At 41.9% G+C, this 23,103-nt stretch overlaps 1 protein-coding gene across 5 annotated transcripts in view; it reads right to left on the bottom strand.

Annotated features, from left to right (window-relative positions):
* The window catches only part of LOC110520574 (DDB1- and CUL4-associated factor 6), a 58,248-nt gene that overhangs the window by 31,557 nt on the left and 3,588 nt on the right, over positions 1-23,103 (bottom strand). For all 5 annotated transcript variants that reach the window (XM_036975167.1, XM_036975168.1, XM_036975170.1 and 2 more), the window contains exons 2-7: positions 9,175-9,236; positions 4,809-4,901; positions 3,463-3,648; positions 3,153-3,266; positions 2,648-2,783; positions 1,587-1,798 (exon numbers count right to left, since the gene is read on the bottom strand). In XM_036975167.1, the coding sequence (XP_036831062.1) occupies positions 1,587-1,798; positions 2,648-2,783; positions 3,153-3,266; positions 3,463-3,648; positions 4,809-4,901; positions 9,175-9,236 (803 nt within the window). The remainder of the gene's footprint in view (positions 1-1,586; positions 1,799-2,647; positions 2,784-3,152; positions 3,267-3,462; positions 3,649-4,808; positions 4,902-9,174; positions 9,237-23,103) is intronic.

Below are 23,103 nucleotides of genomic sequence, written 5' to 3'. Positions count from 1 at the left end.
TTATCCCGCTCAAACTTTCTTCCTCCTCCTCTTCCTCTCTCCTCCCCCTGACCTCTCAGGGTCATTGGGTCATCTCAGTGCACCACCAGCAGCCACCACACAACACATTGACAGGAGATGCCCTGAGAGCACTTCCACCACACAACACATTAACAGGAGATGCACTGAGAGCACTTCCACCACACAACACATTGACAGGAGATGCCCTGAGAGCACTTCCACCACACAACACATTGACAGGAGATGCCCTGAGAGCACTTCCACCACACAACACATTGACAGGAGATGCCCTGAGAGCACTTCCACCACACAACACATTGACAGGAGATGCCCTGAGAGCACTTCCACCACACAACACATTAACAGGAGATGCCCTGAGAACACTTTAGTTGTGAGAGCTGCTCCACACAAAGCCAGCTGTCTGAGAGTGCAGGAGTAGCTTACATTAGAGATCTGCAGTATGTCTGTCTAGCCATATGTTTGTTTCTGCTCCCAGGAATGTCCCATATGGACAACAAACATGGTACCGTGATACAATCCCACAATAACTCATGTAATGGACCATTCATGTTTTTAATAGAGACTGTATGGAAAAAAACCACTGAAGTACATATACACCAATGACTGTAGATATGACATGGAAAAAGTTATTGCTCACGTGACACCATTCATTCCTATGAAGACTCAATAGCTCACTTAAGCCAAATTAGGTCAATAGCTCACTTAAGCCAAATTAAGTCAATAGCTCACTTAAGCCAAATTCAGTCGGTTAAGAGGGCCTCTCATGGATACAACAGGTGCTGTTTGAGCTCACAGAGAGATATCATTTGAGCTACTCCAGGAAGTGAAGTTGCAGGATAGATCAGTGCTGCCCCTTCTCATTGAGGAACTCATTTGAAGGTCGACCGGAATATTGCAGGCTGCCACTATCAACTAAATGATCCTTATAACTTACTGTGTGTGATAAATCAGTTCTAATGCATACATCTGCTGTATTAGAAGCTATTATTAGTACCATGATGGTCTTCGAAACATTGTTTCATTTACGCTAAGATTGACCACGAAGACTGCCATTCACTATAAATGGGGAGGTCCTGTTTTCTGCAAAAAAAATGCCCGAGTACCGCAGGTGGCCTTGAACTTCCGTGGCTTCAATGAGTGGGGGCAGTCATTCTCGCCTGGTATACACAGACTTACACAGTGCACACACACACGTATCCTAGCCTGACTGTGTGCGCAGTAGTCTTTTCCCTGTGCTCCCCTGAGGCCTGTTCTCACTGCAGCACAGTGTGGATCTCTGTGTGGCTCTCAGTGACCAGCACTCACCCTGCCTGTCTGCCGTTTCATTGTACCGCATTCACAGATGGTACCCAACAGTAACAGACTCAACCAGCTATACTCACCCCCGACACTACAAGTATGCACAATGACAATTTATGATATGTACACAAAAGTGTGGTTATACAAGATAAATATATTGTTTATGGAGAAACTGTCCAAACCAAATTTCTCAATTCCGTTTGCATAGAGAAGCATACACCTATTTATCTCAAATCACAATGGTGGCGCCTCTGCCGCCCTCTCACCTCCTCCCTCCTCTCCTCGGACGGACCCTTCAGCTCTCGGGCCTGGTCATTATTGGGGTCAAACAGGTAGACGTAGTCTGAAGAGTAGCTGACCAACACCTCCTGTCCGTCCCCGCTGTAGCAGAGTGAAGTCACACGACACGACTTGTTGGACAGGTGGGCCGGAACGAAGCGCACACACATGCCCGTCGTTCCACGGCCCATGTAGTTCCCTGGGAGGGGGGGGGTTTAGTGAGACAGTCAAAGGCAAGCAATGGGGAATGACATAGGGCAGAGTTGAGTGAGTAGTAGTAGTAAGTCATTAATAGCGTAACTCAAAATTCACTTGTTTGATCAAGTTGGCTCCAGAATCTGATTCAAGGTCAGTTTTGCATTTCTCTTCCCGAAGGGTTAAGGCTTTGGTAGGACGAACTGATCCTAGAATGTGTTTCTCAACACTTTAACAATAATGTGGATGCTACTATGATTACGGATAGTCCTGAATGAATCGTCAATAGTGATGAGTGAGAAAGTTCGAGACGCACAAAAATCATACCCCCATGACATGCTAACCTCTCAACATTACAATAACAGAGGAGGTTAGCATTTCTGGGGGGGGGGATGATAATTATGCGTCTAACTTTCTCACTCATCATTATTGACGCTTCATTCAGGACTATCTATAATCATGGTAGCATCCACATTATATGTTGAAGAGTTTGAAAACATGTTCTATTTTTATTTACAATAAAAGTGACTCCAAAATGACACTACATTATTTACCATTCATTTCTATTGGGCACTACCTTTGTTCCCCTAAAATGTAGGGACTATGTTCAACATTTCTAAACGTTCACCCGATATGGATGAAAATACCCTCAAAAGAAAGCACTTTAACGTCATCGTCATGGTATCATTTCAAATCCAAAGTTCTGGAGTACAGAGCCAAAACAAAAAAAAAAATGTGTCAGTGTCCCAATACTTACTGAGCTCACTGTATCTACTGATCGAAATTCAGACAACAAAGACAGACAGACAGACCGACCGGGAGAGCTACACGAGAGGACAGAGATGGTTGTTACCCGTAGCCCTGGTGCCCAGCATGCGTCTGTCATAGATGCGTACGGAGCTGTCAGAGCAGCCCACCGCCAGGTAATAGGGCACCAGCGGACTGATGGAGATAGAAGTCGCCGCCCGCCGACAGTTGATCAGGATGTCCTGGTGAGAGGAAGAGACAGTAAACAACAACACCATCACCACCACCGTGGGCTAAAAATCAGGAAAACTGGAAAAGGGTGTGATATATTATTTAAAAACAATATAAAATAAGCAGATTTTTTATTTATTTCATCTTTATTTAACTAGGCAAGTCAGTTAAGAACAAATTCTTATTTACAATGACGGCCTACCACGGCCTAACCCGAATGACGCTGGCCAATTGTGCGCTGCCCTATGGGACTCCCAATCACGGACGGTTGTGATACAGAATATGCCGACTTTACAACACAGGTCAAATAATAGATCAAAAGTTAGAGAAAAGTTTAGATTTAGAAAAATAAACATTGATTTATTTCCCTCCTTCCTTACATCTTTGCAGTCCTCTTTAGTACAGCTGGTCTTTGTGCGCAGGTCAAACCAGCGCACGGTACCGTCCTCCCCACACGACAGGAACGTATAGGGGTCGTTGGGTACCGTCATAATCTAAAAGGAGAACAGGAGGAGGAGAGTGCAGCAAGAGGTGAAGGGAAAGAGGGAGGGAGGAAGGAAAATGTGAAGCAAAAAAATAAACATTTGGGTAGCTCCCTATTTTCAAATCAGCCACACACACACACACACAAAAAAAAAAGATTTCCAACATCGTGGTACAAACAAGTTGAGAAACGCTTGTGTACAGTACCTCGTAGGCTGTTCCGTAGTGGCAGGTGAACTGGCACTGCCTGTTGATGTCGGGGCTCTTCTCTGTGTGGGTGTAGTAGATGATACCATCCCCAGAGCACGAGATGATCTGCTGGTCACTGGTCTGAGGCATGAACTTAGCACTGAAGATGTTCGCCCGGTGACCCGACCGTATGGTTGCCTTGACCTGAGGAGAGTTCCAGAGAGGAGTGTGTGTGTAGCGAGTTGCAGGTGTTTATGTATGTGTTCGATTCTATCGGTGCATCTCCCTCCATTGGTATCCTCTACATTTGCATTGAAGACTCCTGGGATGAGTTGCTCCCTCTTCTGACTAAAAGGAAACCTTGGTTCTACTCTCCCATGCTTCGTCAAATTACGTCAACTCAAATCACCAAAAAACATTCTGATCAGTTGAACTGTGTCCATCCTTTTTTTACCAGGTAAGTTGACAGATAACATTCTCATTTATGGCAATGACCTGGGGAACAGTTACAGGGGATAGGAGATCAATGAGCCAATTAGAAGCTGGGGATGATGAGGTGGCCGTGATGGTATCAGGGCCAGATTAGGAATTTCACCAAGACACCAGGGTTAACACCCCTACTCTTACGATGTGTCATGGGATCTTTACTGACCACAGAGAGTCAGGAGACCTGTTTAACGTCCCATCCCGAAAGACTGCACCCTATACAGGGCAATGTCCCCAATCACTGCCTTGAAATAGTGTCTCCTGCTGGCCCTCCAGCACCACTTACAGTAGCATCTGGTCTTCCATCTAGGACCAACCCTGCTTAGCTTCAGAGGCAAGCCAGCAGTGGGATACAGGGTGGTGCTGCTGACTGAGATGCTTATCAAATGTAAATTATTGGACAAGATTGTAAAATAGAAGAGGGTATACATGATGTATAGCCGGGCACTGAAAAAAATCCTACGATAATCCAAAGCACCCAATTGACCAAGGTCATGTTCCACATCAACACCAGAGACCGAGAGGTTGGATCAGCAATTGTTCATTTTCAGAATCTCTCAACAGCGTATTTCTTTGACTGTTGTTAAGCTGATGGGAGGTTTATAGACGTCTACTCACTGTCAGTGTTTTTCTCTGTCCGTCTTTATCGGAGATAAAGATCTTTCAGTAGGTAAGTTCTCCTCCATATAATGAGCACTATCTACACATCCAATCCATTATAATTTCACCCCAGGTCGACCATGTAACGGTGTAATAAAAACAGGATGTTGGTGATGTAAGGTCATATGTTTGAATGAATAATCTGTTTTGTGTTTCCAACCTAACCTGCACACTTTTATTATCACATCTTTTTAACTAAAATCTGACTAACACCTTACCTTTCTGTTGTATGGGTTTGTGATGACCAGGTTGGTATCGTCCGACCCTGACAAGATGTACTCCCCGGTATCGTTCCAGGATATAGTATTGACCTGATTGGGACAAAATACAGTGGGAGTTCACTCTTGGCCTCAGCACATAATAATAATACTGAAAACAGCTTTTTGTCTACAACTGTGAAATTCCTAACCCAATCTAAGGTGTAACATCAAAGCGTCACCGTCCCTCGGTCAAATAGTAACCGGGTGAAAGTTCACCAAATGAGAAACAAACAATTCTGAACAAAAGCATAAAACACAACATTTAAAGTCTTGGTCCCATGTTTCATGAGCTGAAATAAAAGATCACAGACATTTTCCATACGCACAAAAAGCTTCTTTCTTGAAGATTTTTGCACAAATTTGTTTATATCCCTGTTAGTGAGCATTTCTCCTTTGCCAAGATAATCCACCCACCTGACAGGTGTGGCATATCAAGAAGTTTGATCATGGGGACAAAAGGCCACTTTAAAATGTGAAGTTTTGTCAAACAACAATGCCCCCGATGTCTCAAGTTGAGAGAGTGTGGAATTGGCATGCTGACTGCAGGAATGTCCCCCAGAGCTGTTGCCAGAGAACGGAATAGTAATTTCTCTACCATAAGCCGCCTCCAACGTTGTTTTAGAGAATTTGGCAATATGTCCAAACTTTCCTCACAACCACAGACGACGTGTAACCACGCCAGCCCAGGACCTCAACTTTCGGCTTCTTCACCTGCGGGATCATCTGAGACCAGCCACCCGGACAGCTGATGAAACTGTGGGTTTGCACAACCGAAGAATTTCTCCACAAACTGTCAGAAACCTTCTCAGGGAAGCTCATCTGCATGCTCGTTGACCAGGGTCTTGACCTGACTGCAGTTCGGCATCGTAACCAATTTCAGTGGGAAAATGCTCACCTTTGATGGCCACTGCCATATTGGAAAAGTGTGCTCGTCACAGATGAATCCCGGTTTCAACTGTACAGGGCAGATGTGGACGAGCGGTGTGCTGATATCAACGTTGTGAACAGAGTGCCCCAAGGTGGCGGTGCGGTTATGGTATGGGCTAGCAAAAGCTACGGATAATGAACACAATGACGTTTTAATCATGGCAATTTGAATGCACAGAGATACTGTGACGCGATCCTGAGGCCCACTGTCGTGCCATTCATCCACCGCCATAACCTCATGTTTCAGCATGATAATGCATGGCCTTGCATAATGCATGTCGCAAGGATCTGAACACAATTCCTGGAAGCCTGCATACTGACCAGACATGTCACCCATTGAGCATGTTTGGGATGCTCTGGATCAACGTGTACGACAGCGCGTTCCAGTTCCCGCCAAATATCCAGCAACTTCGCACAGCCATTAAAGAGGTGTAGGAAAACATTCTACAGGCCACAATCAACAGCCTGATCAGCTCTATGTGAAGGAGATGTGACGCGCTGCATGACGAAAATGGTAGTCACACCAGATAGTGACTGCTTTTCTGATCCACGACCCTACTTTTTTGAAGGTATCTGTGACCAGTCATGTGCAATCCATACAAGTCGGGTCTAGTGAATTGATTTCAATTGACTGATTCCCTTATATGAACTGTAACTCAGAAAAATATTAGCAAATTGTTGCATGTTGCGTTTATATTTTTGTTTAGTGTACAATGGAACATTCTATATCTGCAACACAGAGCACACATTTCGTGCCCCTTCTCTAGGCGCCGTGTCTTTGCGACCGTAGATCAATAATTCATTAAGTTCCCCAGCAGAGTTTAATACACTCTCCTCCCTCTATTTCTAGGGCGAGTCCGATCAGCGTGCAACAAGGTTGGTCACACAATCCCTCTTCATTGCCAAACCCAACTGGAACCCTCCTCCCCCTCCACCCCCCACCTAACCATTCCCAAATAGTCTTTCTGGGTGATTTAATCTCCATGTGATCCCCGGTCATGATTTACTGTCCTACCCTTGTCGAGCAGCTTTAAAAAAAACACTGTAAATGTTATTGCATTTTTCACAGAACGGCTGTCATTTCAGAGAAACTGCTCGCATCACTGTCTGAGAAAATACATTAGCTTAATAAGAGTGGTGTTACATGCTGAAAAGAACACACGTGCTGTAATTAGAGCTATGCTGGCTGGTTTATATTAGAAATAGACAGACAGACACAAAAGGGGAAGTCACTATATGTGGGGCATGATGTCATGCATGCATTGGAAACAGACAAATTATAGGTTACTGATAAAGAATGCTGAAGTCTCTCCCAAGGGGGTAAGGAGACAGAGTGCATGTTTTCCTGTAGTTACCCCTCTGCTAACACTGTGTTTCAGTAGTTGCCAGGACAACACAGGCATGCTAGGAAAGGCTATACTGCACTTCACCTATATCCCCTTAGAAAAGGACATCATTTCATGTTTCAAAAAAGTATTGTATAAATGTAGGCCTAGATTGTGTAATAAATATGCTATACACTGAAAAAACCTATCCCATCACCTGCAGCACTCATTATTCAGCCCGTTGTGTTGATCCTACTTGACAGCACTCTGTAGGAATACTGTGTGTCTGTGTCTAGGTCAGAGTCCTTATGCCACCCAGACCACTCAGTGTGCCCCCTGGCTGAACAGGTCCTCCCCTCCCCAGCCTCAACTCAACCCGACACAACCTGGCCCTTCAGAGTCAGACTAGCCTCATTCTGAATAAGTCTGAAACCAAACTCTACAGTAGCTTTTTCCCTTAGCCCCAAGCCCCTGGGACTTGTGATGCAGATCTATAGAAAGTGGATAGAAGTGCGCAGCAAGATGTCACAAGCTTCCCCTAAATCCACTAGGAACAAGGAGTAAGGGTCTGTTTAAGAACTGGGTCTTTTAGTGAAGTGTAATAACAGCCTAAATGACAATATATTATGTATTATGCTACTCTTTATCCCTTTACACTTGTGTGTATAAGACAGTAGTTTTGGAATTGTTAGTTAGATTACTCGTTGGTTATTACTGCATTGTCGGAACTAGAAGCACAAGCATTTCGCTACACTCGCATTAACATCTGCTAACCATGTGTATGTGACAAATAAAATTTGATTTGATTTACTACTTTGATCCAGTACTGTACAGTAATGTTATCTACAGAGTAGATCAAGCCTACACGTAATCTCTTCCAACATCTCCTGCAATAAAGGTCATTGCTGGGATGTGGGGAACTGAAAAGTGATGGGCCACCAGCATTAACGCAACATCATGTCACTCGTAATAGCCTAATAGGCGTTGTGAGTCAGAATGGCACTAGTAACACATGTTGGAGGGCAATTCTTCCTCGATCACTTCCTGTTGATGGAAAACAGGGGTTGACAACTCAAGTGGCTTCGGGTATCCAAGATGAGACAGACAGGTCCTCACGGAGAAAGAGAGCGGATGGCGATTCAGTAAGCGGATAGACATTAAAAAAAGAAGAAAAAAAAGAAAGGAAATTGGCTTCCTTACGTCTCCTTTGCATCCTTCATATGCACTGATAAGGACTTGGTAGGTGGGAGCGATGACAAACTCTTCCAAGCTACTGGTCTGAGAGAATACGCAATTTGACAGAACTCGCTCGGACGATTATCTGAATGTAGCCTACAAGCAGGGAATGTGGCAGGAAGTTGTACGAGGGGATTCCATAAGGAATACATTTAGTTTGTACTATACATGTCACGCCCTGACCCTAGATTGCTTTGCATGTTTCTATTTTTCGTTTGGTCACGGTGTGATGTGGGTGGGTATTCTATGTTGTATGTCTAGGAGTTGTGTTTCTATGTTTAGGCCTGGTATGGTTCCCAATCAGAGGCAGCTGGTTATCGTTGTCTCTGATTGAGAACCATACTTAGGCAGCCTGTTTTCCCACTATGGGTGTGGGTAGTTGTTTCCTGTTGTGTGTCTTTTATCATTTCTCTCTTTATTTTCCTCGAACCAACTGAACAGACAGGACGAGAAGGACAGAATCCTTGACCCAAACCAGCATCAGGCAGTTTAAAGTTGTTGTGCAGTGGTAGAAGGAGTGACTGGCAGGGTGTGACAGTCTGACAGGGCGTGTGACTGGCCGTATGGCTGCCTCGGGTTTCACAGAGTATGAGCAGTCTGGCCAGAGCTCAACACTCACACTGAGCTCTGCTTTCTGTCTGTCTGACACAGAGTTTCACACACTGACTGACAGAGCGGGGAGAGTGACGTGCACAGAGTACACCACAGCCACACAGAGTACACCACAGCCGCACAGAGTACACCACAGCCGCACAGAGTACACCACAGCCGCACAGAGTACACCAGTGCCGCACAGAGTACACCACAGCCACACACGGTGGGTAACGCATACTCACACAGCCATCGTGAACATTGAGTGTCGCTTCGAGTTTCAGCCGCTGGACAAATTCTCTTCTCCCTGTGCAGAAACAGAAGAAATACCTTATTAGCAAGTCACAATTGTTACCACGATATGTTACTTTCATAGATAATTGGACTACTTCAGTCAGCATTCAAACGTATTGATGAAATTCAAGTCAACAACAAGGGCATCATCAACTAGGGTAAATTACATAGAAATGGCCAAACATACCATGGAGTTCCTAATTAAATTGATAGAGGGGTTATGTCATTAACCCTCAAAGTTCAGTAATGAGGCGAAAATGGCAGCCATCTTGGTCAGGGAGAAATGCAAAATCAGTCTAATTGGAATGAATGGCAGTAGAGGCAAAGGTGATGCATTTCCTGCTTTTACTTATGCAGGAAACATAAAGTAGGGCATGTGATGTATCAGCAATTGTGTAATGGAACTATAGTCAACCTAAAATATTGTAATATAATACAGTTTATACAGGTTTTATATCAATTCTGAATAAATAGCCTGAAGAATATATGTAAATGGACCATAAATGACTCAATGTGTTTTCTTGTAAAGCTGTGAGTGCTATTATCTGATACAATATCATTACTTGTTGCATTTACAACTTGTCTTAGTCCTATCAACTGATTTGAGCCAGTGTATGGCTGTGGAATGTTGGCAGTTCATTTGAAAAATATATGGAATCATTCCTCTAAAACTGTCTGCCTAGCTAGCGAACACACAGTGCAGATAAATTCTTCACATTCATTATTTTACACAATATCTTATTACAACATTGGCAGGCAAACCATGGTTGGCAAACTCCCTGACCAACATGGCGGACCGTTGGACCATCATAAAGAAGGTTAATTTCCATTCTAGTACTCTGATTCCTAATTATATGGGCAATACCCTAGAACAGAAATTTTGGAACCATTTATAAGTAGAGGTCGACCGATTAATCGGAATGGCCAATCAATTAGGGCCGTTTTCAAGTTTTCATAACAATCGGAAATAGGTATGTTTGGACACCGATTTGGCCAATTTTTTAAAATATTTTTTTTACAGCTTTATTTAACTAGGCAAGTCAGATAAATAACACATTCTTATTTTCAATTACGGCCTAGGAACGGTGGTTAACTGCCTTGTTCAGGGGCAGAACGACAGATTTTTACCTTGTCAACTCCGGGATTCAATCTTGCAACCTTACACTTAACTAGTCCAAGGCTCTAACCACCTGCCTCTCATTGCACTCCACCAGGAGCCTACCTGTTACGCGAATGCATTAAGTAGCCAAGGTAAGTTGCTAGCTAGCATTAAACTTATCTTATAAAAAACAATCAATCAAATATAAATCACTAGTTAACTACACATGGTTGATGATATTACTAGTTTATCTAGCGTGTCCTGCGTTGCATATAATCAATGCAACGCAGGAGGATGATTTAACAAAAGTGCATTTGCGAGAAAACAAAGCACAATCGTTGCACGACTTTACCGAACCATAAACACCAATGCCTTTCTTAAAATCAATACACATAAGTATATATTTTTAAACCTGCATATTTAGCGAAAAGAAATCCAGGTTAGCAGGCAATATTAACCAGGTGAAATTGTGTCACTTCTCTTGCATTCTTTGCTCGCAGAGTCTGGTATAGAGAGAAATAGTCCTATAAATACTATATTAACTACAACCTAAAACCTCTTACCTTGGAATATTGAAGTCTCATATTAAAAGGAACCACCAGCTTTCAGATGTTCTCATGTTCTGAGCAAGGAACTTAAACGTTAGCTTTTTTACATGGCACATATTGCACTTTTACTTTCTTCTCCAACACTTTGTTTTTGCATTATATAAACCAAATTGAACAGGTTTCATTATTCATTCGAGGCTAAATGGATTTTTATTGATGTATTATATTAAATTAAAATAAGTGTTCATTCAGTATTGTTGTAATTGTCATTATTTCAAATAAATACACACATATATATATATATATATATATATATATATTATTTTTTTTTATAAAATAAAAATTGTCCGAATAATCGTTATCGGCTTTTTTTTTGGTCCTCCAATAATCGGTATCGGTGTTGAAAAATCATAATCCTCTATTTATAAAGGGTCTATTTTGTTTTGTAATAGTTTGTTTTCCTGCCTCTGCTTTTAGTATTTAATGAGGGAGAACTAAAACGTTACGTTAGAATCGTTGTAGTCAATCTTTCCATAGCTTATAATGTATTACTCATCTTGAGGAAGCATCCCTTGCATCTGCCGTCACCGTCACAGGGATAGGGGATCAAATGAGCAGGCTGCCTACACTGGCTACCCTGTCGTCAAATAGACTGTCATTAATAAAGGTTTGGCAGTCGGCTATTTTATGAGTAAACTTGCTCCCAAGCCTACAATGTACTGTATTAGGCTAGGCTAGATTCAGGTTCTAAAATACATCACCTTGCCTTAAAGTATTAAACTTGCTTCAGAAAAAACATTGCGAGAGAATTCATGCCATTTGACCCTGTCAGGTAAAGAGATGACAGTCTAGAATCTAATAAGCATTCCAGGTATACTGCATGAATGTAGAGGGCATGGGAGAGGAAGGCCTTAGTTCCATCATCCACTATGACAGACTACTGTGCATTGACAGTGCAAGGCCACTGTCACTTCCCCCTCATTCCTTTGCTGATAGGCCTTGTCAAAAGGCAAAGTAGACCGTCATTAACACTATGGCCTGCCTCTGTAACCTAGCGTGCCTCGGTGCCGGTCCTGAAATGCTAACGAAATTACGCTGAATGCTAAACAAACAAAAAGAAGATTTCATTTTAAAAACCATACAACTCTATGCACAATGATTATTTGGAACAATTTACACAGTAATAAAAATAAAATATATAAAACATTTCCTGGAAAAACTGTGCAGATGCAAAGTTTGGTAACAGAATTACGGTAAAATCTCCCTCATTATTATTTTACCAAACGTTGTATCTGCACAGTTCTTCCTGTAAATATGTTTTTATAAATATTCAGTGGAAATTGTTAAAAGTAGTCCCAGTGCATATAGTTGTATCGTTTGTTACACTTTGAAATCAATGTTTTTTGTTTGGTATACATTTTCAAGTGAAGAATCTGGAGTCTCAACGTAATTCCGTTATCACGGAATTGCCCTCATAGAAACAATGACACTACGTGTATGGGGCCGCCTGGCCAGATTAAATTGGACTGTCCCGTTCAATAAGAGAGAGACAGGGGTAAATAAATAGGCAAGATGATAAATAAATAAACAAACAAAACAAGCCAATGCTCTGTAATCGTATTGAAGTCTGAGCTCCAAAGTTAGTAAGTGCATTCAAGGCACAATATCAGCTTTTGTTCTACAGCTGGGTTCTAGCGCATTGCTGTTCAAATCAAAACAAAGTGCCTGACTATATCAATATTCCAAGTTGCCATACACACCCACACCCCTCTGACATATTATTTTCACAGCCAATACATTTTGAGAGTGTTGAGGAATAGATTCAATCAACAGAGCTCTTCCCAGGTCAGTGACGTCCTCAAAAACAAGCCTGAAAGCTTGCCATTCGACTAACACTTTCTCGAAGTAACAGCTTCGGGATGCAGCAATATCATGCTTTTTCAACATTGGAGAAGTGGAATATTGAAGACTTGAGAAGACGGCTCAAAACAGCTATTCAACACAATAGGCAGAGAGGTCTCCATTGTAGCCGTATTCCCTCCTTTGCCTTTCAACCTTCCGATATTTAAAGTCAAACATCCAAAAAGAGCAAGACAACTGAGCAAAATGTCACTTCCCCCTCATTCCTTTGCTGATAGGCCTTGGTCACGAGAAAGTAACATGATGATGATGATGATGATTGAATTAGCATATTTAGCTGAAACCATGTAAATTCATCTCACTAAATCTCATGGGTGAAGAGGACTGTGCAAAATAGCCTTAAATGTTCTATGATTAGGCCCAACTCTCCCTTGAAGTATATTTCTGGCCTTTGTTGAGATCTATATTCCACAAATGGAATACTAGCCCTCCTTCCACAGTGCTAAATTTAGCCTCTTACTGGTGTGATTACATGCTAGGGTCTCTCCGGTCATTTGACAATGACAGCTCTACCAACACACCCAGCCTAGTCAAGCTAAATGTAGCGCTAAGCTAAATGCAGTGCTATGCTAGCCCAATCCATAAACCACCTGCCCCACACCTGGGCCTGCTAATCCTCATTCAAGTTAGGTTAACTTGGCCACAGATAGAAAAGGCTAATTCAGCATACCACTAGCCCCAGATAGCATGCACGGTATATATCCTATAGCAGGGCTGTTCAATGACTGTCCTGGAGGGTAAAAACACTTCTGTTGGTCATCCTCTCCTTCTAAATCAGTGACTGATTCAGACATCGGACACCAGGTGAGCGCAATTAACTACAAGGTAGCCTCCCACCTGGCGTTTCCTCTCGCGTGAGCGTGCTTTTCCCACATGCGCCAACGGTTCCTCCATTTTATCTGGCATGCTCATGCGAGAGACGGAACAGCTGGCTCTGGTCTACTTATTGTCCCCACTGCGACCAGAAAAAAACTGCCAGTAAAGAAGTCTTGCCCTGGGGAACCCCTCCGCAGGGCAGGGGCAAAAAGTAGACTAGGTTGGTCCCACCCCGATCAGAAAAAAAATCAGGGAGTGGAATGTCTCGCTTTCAATACTGTCTCTGCTTAAACCACTGGTGTGGATGGAGATGTCTGCTAATATTTGCATCCTATCAGTAACTGAGACTGTCTGGGACGGTTTGAAGATGGCTGATATCCTGAATGCCCTGGTCAGCACTTAGTGTCTGTCATTTCCATTATGTTTATGAGAGCAGAGGCATCTTTGAGTCAATATCACAAAGGATACAATGAACATAGCTTGTTGCTACACACTGCGCGGTGGTTGATACTGTAGCTTTTCAAGCATGTTGTAGGCCGAATTGTTATTCATCTTTGGGGAACAGAGGATTTGAAACCTGCAGAAGAGCACACCTCTAGATGTCTCTTAAAGCAACTTCCTCACTACTGACTAGAGGTCGACCGATTAATTAGGGAAGATTTCAAGTTTTCATAACAATCGGAAATCGGTATTTTTGGACACCGATTTTTAACTTTTTTTATTACACCTTTATTTAACTAGGCAAGTCAGTTAAGAACACAGTCTTATTTTCAATGATGGCCTAGGAACGGTGGGTTAACTGCCTTGTTCAGGGCAGAACGACAGATTTTTACCTTGTCAGCTCCGGGATTCAATCTTGCAATCTTACGGTTAACTAGTCCAACGCTCTAACCACCTGCCTTACATTGAACTCCACGAGGAGCCTGCCTGTTACGCGAATGCAGTAAGAAGCCAAGATAAGTTGCTAGCTAGCGTTAAAAACGTATCTTATAAAAAACAATTCATCAACCAATCATAATCACTAGTTAACTACACATGGTTGATGATATTACTAGTTTATCTAGTGTATCCTGCGTTGCATATAATCGATGCGGTGCGTATCGTTGTTCCAATGTGTACCTAACCATAAACATCAATGCCTTTCTTAAAACCAATACACAAGTATATATTTTTAAACCTGCATATTTAATTAATATTGCCTGCTAACATGAATATATTTTAACTAGGGACAATGTGTCACTTCTCTTGCAACAGAGTCAGGGTATATGCAGCAGTTTGGGCCGCCTGGCTCGTTGAGAACTGTGGGAAGACTATTTCTTCCTAACAAAGGCAGACAACGTCGCCCAACGGGGGATGATTTAACAAAAGCGCATTTGCGGAAAATAAGCACACTCGTTGCACGACTGTACCTAACCATAAACATCAATGCCTTTCTTAAAATCAATACACAGAAGTATATATTTTTAAACCTGCATATTTAGCTAAAATAAATCCAGGTTAGCAGGCAATATTAACCAGGTGAAATTGTGCCACTTCTCTTGCGTTCATTGCACGCAGAGTCAGGGTATATGCAACAGTTTGGGCCGCCAGACTCGTTGCAAACTCATTTGCCAGAATTTTACGTAATTATGACATAACATTGAAGGTTGTGTAATGTAACAGCAATATTTAGACTGATGGATGCCACCTGTTAATATGGAACGGTTCCGTATTTCACTGAAAGAAAAAAAGTTTTTTTTTCGAGATGATAGTTTCCGGATTTGACCATATTAATGACCTATGGCTCGTATTTCTGTGTGTTATTTATTATGTTATAATTAAGTCTATGATTTGATAGAGCAGTCTGACTGAGCGGTGGTAGGCACCAGCAGGCTCGTAAGCATTCATTCAAACAGCACTTTTGTGCGTTTTGCCAGCAGCTCTTCGCAATGCTTCTAGCATTGCACTGTTTATGACTTCAAGCCTAGCAACTCCTGAGATTAGGCTGGTGTAACCGATGTAAAATGACTAGCTAGTTAGTGGGGTGCGCGCTAATAGCGTTTCAAACGTCACTCGCTCTGAGACTTGGAGTAGTTGTTCCCCTTGCTCTGCAAGGGCCGCGGCTTTTGAGGAGCGATGGGTAACGCTGCTTCGAGGGTGGCTGTTGTCGATGTGTTCCTGGTTCGAGCCCAGGTAGGAGCGAGGAGAGGGACGGAAGCTATACTATTACACCTGCAATACTAAAGTGCCTATAAGAACATCCAATAGTCAAAGGTATATGAAATACAAATCGTATAGAGAGAAATAGTCCTACAATACCTATAATAACTACAACCTAAAACTTTTTACCTGGGAATATTGAAGACTCATGTTAAAAGGAACCACCAGCTTTCATATGTTCTCATGTTCTGAGCAAGGAACTTAAACGTTAGCTTTCTTACATGGCACATATTGCACTTTTACTTTCTTCTCCAACACTTTGTTTTTGCATTATTTAAACCAAATTGAACATGTTTCATTATTTATTTGAGGCTAAATTGATTTTATTGATGTATTATATTAAGTTAAAATAAGTGTTCATTCAGTATTGTTGTAATTGTCATTATTACAAATCAAAATCCATAAAAAAATTGCCCGATTAATCGGTATCGTCTTTTTTTTGGTCCTCCAATAAATCGGTATCGGCGTTGAAAAATCATAATCGTCGACCTCTCCTACTGACTCACAGAGATCAGATTCATCATAAAGCTTAACATACTAGATCAGCCTAAAAGCTATGTCTCAATAGGAAATGTCAACATAACCAAATCTGCAGGCATTAGTAATTGGAAGGAGGCAGTGCACTCCTCAGTCCTCACAGGGACAACGCCCTGATTCAACATGTCAGTCAGCCTAGTAGAGCTTGGTACGTGTTTTTATAGCAAACAAATACCAAGGATCATATGCATAGTGTTTCATAATCCTCTTAAAGGGTGAATAACAAAAATGGCAGTAAGATTCTATGGAGCTTGATTACTATTCTCCACCAGCAAGTGTGACATCACACAATGAAACACAATAAAAGAACACAGTGGACATCGCTAACATGGATTTCAACTGAGGGCAACACAACAGATGGAAGGGTGAAATCCCATAGCCTACCATAAGCACAGAACATTGAAAACATTGAATTTGATTTTCTATGTATAGCCTAGGCATATAAAAACAACGTCATGTTTGATCACGGCATAGTAGCTTTTTGTGAAGGAAAAAGTAAAAGCCTTGAGCAGTTTCAAGTCAGTGTCCTCTGAGTTAAGTGCACATAACCAGTACCCAAACTACCAGAGAAACACCAGTCTAGTCCTGGTCCACACCCTTGGGATGCCAGTCAGTGTAATGGAGAGCCAACCCCAGGAAGAGTGGCGTGTAGGAGAAGACAGCTGAAGGTTTGTAAACAACCACTACGCTGCTGCGGGCAATGAAGAAATATCAGGGGGAAAAGGGATAAAGTAACCCAATACATGTTGTCATTATAGTAACAGTGGACCGTTGTGGTCATTTTTATGATCCCATAACTGAACCGTAGCCTCTGTCATATGCCTACGGTTTACTCTTAAGATCATGTAGTCTGGTGTTCCATACTCATAGGACTCTGTTCCTTGCAGGCACTGCAGCTGTTGAAAGAGACTAGGTTATCTTCTCTAGACCAGTGGTTCCCAAAATGGGGTACTGCAGGGTAATAATATAACGTGTGTATGTATATCATTTATTTACTTATAAATAGATAGATGTGCCAGTAACAACAGATTCAACAAATTTGGCCAAGGAGTTCGTGGAACAAGTTTAGAGGGTGCAATAAAATACAATGTAATATTACTTATTTACAATATTGGCTACCGTTAGATACAACGGGGAGGTTCACAGGAATCCACTGTACTCCATCAATGATCCAGTTGTCAACTCAATACTTTTTGTATTCCCACAAAAACATTTATAAACATAAATGCACTTTAAATCGAAGCATTTAAAAACGGCAAAATTGTCCTTCTGTCCCGTGACTAAATGTGTAGAATTACAGGAAATGACCTTTGACACTAACATTTCCTCTTTGATACAAAGAGGGGGGCCTTGAAAATGTTATTTCCCAGGGCCCAAGACTTGGTAGTCCAGCCATGCGTTGCAGCAGTCATTTTTAAACTCCTTGTAAGCCACTCAGTGGCGGTTCTAGCTTGTATGGCTCCCTGGGCGAACCCCCCCCCCCCCTTCAGCGCCAAAAAAACAAAAACAAATAAATAACACCATTCTGCACTGACTAATTTTTATTCAGACATTTGGAACACAAATAAATGATCAAAACACTTAAAACTATATAAGTATAAAAATATATACAAAAATAAGACTCATAAATATCAAAAAGAATTAACAAAGACAAATAGAAAGAAATATGTTGATTTGGCACTTGAGCGCCAATACATTACCCATCCCCCAATACTGTCAACCAAGAGTCAAGGTGAAACCAATTCATCTTGGTGGTGTGCAGACTGGTTTAATATTATTCTTAAAAGATTTCATACAAACCAGAAAAAAATGCAACAGTTTGTCTGAAACAATATATTCACAGTATTATGAATGAATTGTGGTTTATTTGGTAGCATTTCACAGTGTGACCGATTTAACCAATTGCATTAGTACTGTACAAAGTTAGAGGTGTGCTTTTTGATAGAATCCCCCACTCCCGCTACCTTGGGCTTCCAGTGGGGAGACCTGAGGTCAACCTACCCCCACCTGAGTGGGAGACCTTCCCAGACAGTAGCCTGCATAGCTCACAAACTAGAATCAGGGCGCCCACTCGGACAAGGTTAATTGACCCACAGTCCCACACGGTGACATGATATCATTGACCCACAGTCCCACACGATGACATGATATCATTGACCCACAGTCCCACACGGTGACATGATATCATTGACCCACAGTCCCACACGATGACATGATATCATTGACCCACAGTCCCACACGGTGACATGATATCATTGACCCACAGTCCCACACGGTGACATGATATCATTGGCCCACAGTCCCACACGGTGACATGATATCATTGACCCACAGTCCCACACGGTGACATGATATCATTGACCCACAGTCCCACACGGTGACATGATATCATTGACCCACAGTCCCACACGGTGACATGATATCATTGACGTGACGTTCAAATGAGCGATAGAAAACCAATCGTGCAAATGTCAACATTCCGATTTTTTTTGTGCTGGTGCTCAGTGCTGCCCCAGGCAAGATGCCGCCCTGGGTGGTTGCCCATGTCGCCTGTACCTAAATCGGTGACCATTTTTGTGTTACAATTTTGAGGGGGTCCCTGATGAATTTGCTATCACAAAAGTGGTCTCATGCCAGTACAATTCCCACTTAAAGCGGATTCATTTCAGAGTCTCTATGAGTTATATTTTGAGTAGCCCATTTGCCCCGAATCAATGGATTATTTTCCTGTGAGTCAAAGAAAACAAACGGCATTGCCAGTGCCTTTGAACACTCACTCTGATTTTAAAGCTTTGGCTGTTGGTTTTTCTTACGGAATCCTCCAACATGTGCTCATGTTGTGTCTCAATTAAATCTGTCACCCATGAAACGTAACTGAGATTAATGGAGAGCCGTGTCTGGGCGGAAGGAAGCAATGATGATGTTTGTGCTGTAGTTCTGTGAAATCCAGCAGGGTGTCAAAGATTATGATCAATTATTCAATTCCTGGCCCCGTCCCACCCACACACACACACAGCGGAGAACTGGATGGGTAGGAGGGAGAGCTAATGCGTATGGGGTCTACCGCATGTGTTGAATGTTCTATCTGTATATATCAACACTAGACTGAGCGCTGCATTGTTGGTTAGGGGCTCGTAAGAAAGCATCATTGTAAGGTCTACAACTGTTGTGTACGGTGCATGTGACTAATAACATTTGATACGGGGGAAAAAGAATGGGTTTGAAAATACACAAGACACCATGGCCCCGATTTGTTGTTTTATTTTGGATCCCAATTAGCTGCTGTATGGGTTCTTCCTCATTCATTTAGGATAGGACTGATTTTTTTCAGCTACTTCAAACTGATTTTAAACATGAGCATAAATTCTTTAGTATCGCCCAACCTCTAACAGATGCCAGAACCCAGTGGGAGATAAACATTGGAAAATTGTCTAAGAAATGAAAAGAGAGACGGCGAAAGAGAGCATTTGACCTGTCTGGATGTTAGTAATTGCACACAGTTCAAGTTCAGCAATGGTTTTATGTTAAATGTTTACATTGTTTCTTGCCATCAAATGCCAAGGTTTGATAGTCAGACAAAAGAATGTCTTCAATCATATTTACTAATTCAGGGCTGCCAACTTTAAAAAAAAGAAGCTAGGAGTGAGATTTGCTCTGTTAATTTCATAACCCCTAGACAGGGGACTGAGTTTGACTTCCCAGGAAGATTTTACTGTTTAAAGCTCATTTCCTGCAATTTCACAATAACAAAATCAAATGGTATTGGTCACATACATATGGTTAGCAGATATTAATGTGAGTGTAGTAAAATGCTTGTGCTTCTGGTTGACAGCACAGTAATATCTAACAAGTGATCTAACTACTTAATACACACAAATCTAAAAAGGGGTGAATGAGAATATGTACATACAGTGGGGCAAAAAAGGATTTAGTCAGCCACCAATTGTGCAAGTTCTCCCACTTAAAAAGATGAGAGAGGGCTGTAATTTTCATCATAGGTACACTTCAACTATGACAGACAAAATGAGAAAAAAAATCCAGAAAATCACAATGTAGGATTTTTAATGAATGTATTTGCAAATTATGGTGGAAAATAAGTATTTGGTCAATAACAAAAGTTTATCTCAATAGTTTGTTATATACCCTTTGTTGGCAATGACAGAGGTCAAACGTTTTCTGTAAGTCTTCACAAGGTTTTCACACACTGTTGCTGGTATTTTGGCCCATTCCTCCATGCAGATCTCCTCTAGAGCAGTGATGTTTTGGGGCTGTTGCTGGGCAACACGGACTTTCAACTCCCTCCAAAGATTTTCTATGGGGTTGAGATCTGGAGACTGGCTAGGCCACTCCAGGACAGGTTCCACTCAGAACACCATGGTCTCACCATGGTCGACCAAAGAAGTTGAGTGCACGTGCTCAGCATCATATCCAGAGGTTGTCTTTGGGAAATAGACGAATGAGTGCTGCCAGCATTGCTGCAGAGGTTGAAGGGGTGGGGGGTCAGCCTGTCAGTCAGCATGTCTCCAGACCTAAACCCTATTGAGCATCTGTCCGGCATCCTCAAACGGAAGGTGGAGGAGTACAAGGTCTCTAACATCCACCAGCTCCGTGATGGAGGAGTGGAAGAGGACTCCAGTGGCAACCTGTGAAGCTCTGGTGAACTCCATGCCCAAGAGGGTTAAGGCAGTGCTGGAAAATGGTGGCCACACAAAATATTGACACTTTGGGCACAATTTGGACATTTTCACATAGGAGTGTACTCACTTTTGTTACCAGCGGTTTAGACATTAATGTCTGTGTGTTGAGTTATTTTGAGGGGACAGCAAATTTACACTGTTATACAAGCTGTACACTCACTACTTTACATTGTAGCAAAGTGTCATGTTTTCAGTGTTGTCACATGAAAAGACACTAATTTACAAAAATGTGAGGGGTGTACTCACTTTTGTGATATACTGTACATACATCCAGCCATGTATGTACATGTATATATATAAAAAAAATGTTGTTTATAACATGCACAATTAGAAGCATCAATCTACATAGATCAAGCTTGACTAAATTCGAGCCCAGTAACTTTGCTCACCGCATCTTTCTTCGATTGTCTCGTCTGGCTGCCACAAAAAGCCCCCACCTGCTGATCTGTGTGCCACTGGCAATGTACTTTACTGAACATGCTAGCTGTTCTCGGCGGCGCATCATCACTTCACACGCATTCCGTCGTGGTGTTATTGGTTGGCCTATTACTACTGGTTGTACCGGTAAAATGGAAGTTAGTTATGAATCGCAAATCACCATACAGCTGACACACATCATTAATCATTTTGACTTCAATTTGGTTGTCCAAAATACTATCAGCTTGCACGCCGTCTTTGCTGATGAATGCCCTGATCTCTGGCCAGTCAATTGGTTAAATTACATGGTTGTTTCGTCTATTAATTGCTTCGAATAGATTTGAAAATGTTGCAATAACCATGAATTTAACAGAATGTTTGTTTATAATGAGGGACTTCCCACGTTTAACCTGGACACAAATAGTAGGAATTTGTGCCGTCTTCAGCCATGACCGCACGAGAGAGAAATTACACACTAAACTAAAAAAAAATGTTTTTGATGCATGCCAGCAAAGCTACTACCCAACACTAAACAATACATGAATTGCACTATAACAGTGACAAACAGTGCCCACAAACTGTTAGGGCCTACATAAAGATGTCCCAACAGCAGTCCCAACACCTTACCACTGCTACATCTGGCCATCAGCGGAGCCTTGTCTGCCAGCTAAACAGTTCACTTAGCCTCATTTACTGCCTATAAAAAAATAGCTGACATGGCTGACTTGCTTAAACAAATGTGGTTTCTACTGACAATTGAAATGTACAAATATGGTATAAGGGGACGACGAGCTCATAAAAGGCAATCCATAATTTAGATTAAGACATTCATGAGCAAGCTCGGATGGACGGCGTAAATATAAATAAAAATATAAAATAAATAAAAATGTACAGCGACAGAATTAAGAACATGGACAATACTGTAAGAACGACCTCTGTACAACAAATCAAAACCGTAGGATAAATAAAAGGGTCAGATAAAATCAGACAATGAAAGCTCTTACAGTATTCGATTATGACATTTCTTTAAAACAGGCTATAGGCTACATGTGCACCACCAAGTCAGAACAGTAGGCAAAATTATGAGGGTGAGGCACATGGGCTACTAACAGCTTACTACGGAACATACACTTTAGAGGTCGACCAATTAATCAAAATGGCCGATTAATTAGGGCCGATTTCAAGTTCTCATAACAATCTGAATTTTTGGACACATTTGTTTTTTTGTTTTTTTTACACCTTTATTTAACTAGGCAAGTCAGTTAAGAACACATTCTTATTTTCAATGACAGTCTAGGAATGGTGGGTTAACTGCCTCCTTCAGGGGCAGAATGACAGATTTTCACCTTGTCAGCTCGGGGGATGCAATCTTGCAACCTTACAGTTAACTAGTCCTTGTGCACTCCACAAGGAGACTGCCTGTTACACAAATGCAGTAAGCCAAGGTAAGTTGCTAGCTAGCATTAAACGTATCCTATAAAAACAATCAATCATAATCGCTAGTTAACTACACATGGTTGATGATATTACTTTATTCCTCTAGCGTGTCCTGCGTTGCATATAATCTGACTGAGCATACAAGTATCTGAGTATCTGACTGAGTGGTGGCAGGCAGAAGCAGACGTGTAAACATTCATTCAAACAGCA

Source organism: Oncorhynchus mykiss, chromosome 3 (assembly GCF_013265735.2).
Source record: "Oncorhynchus mykiss isolate Arlee chromosome 3, USDA_OmykA_1.1, whole genome shotgun sequence".
Lineage (NCBI taxonomy): Eukaryota > Metazoa > Chordata > Actinopteri > Salmoniformes > Salmonidae > Oncorhynchus > Oncorhynchus mykiss.
Note: the sequence above shows the minus strand (reverse complement) of the source record. Positions and strands in the feature narration are given on the sequence as shown.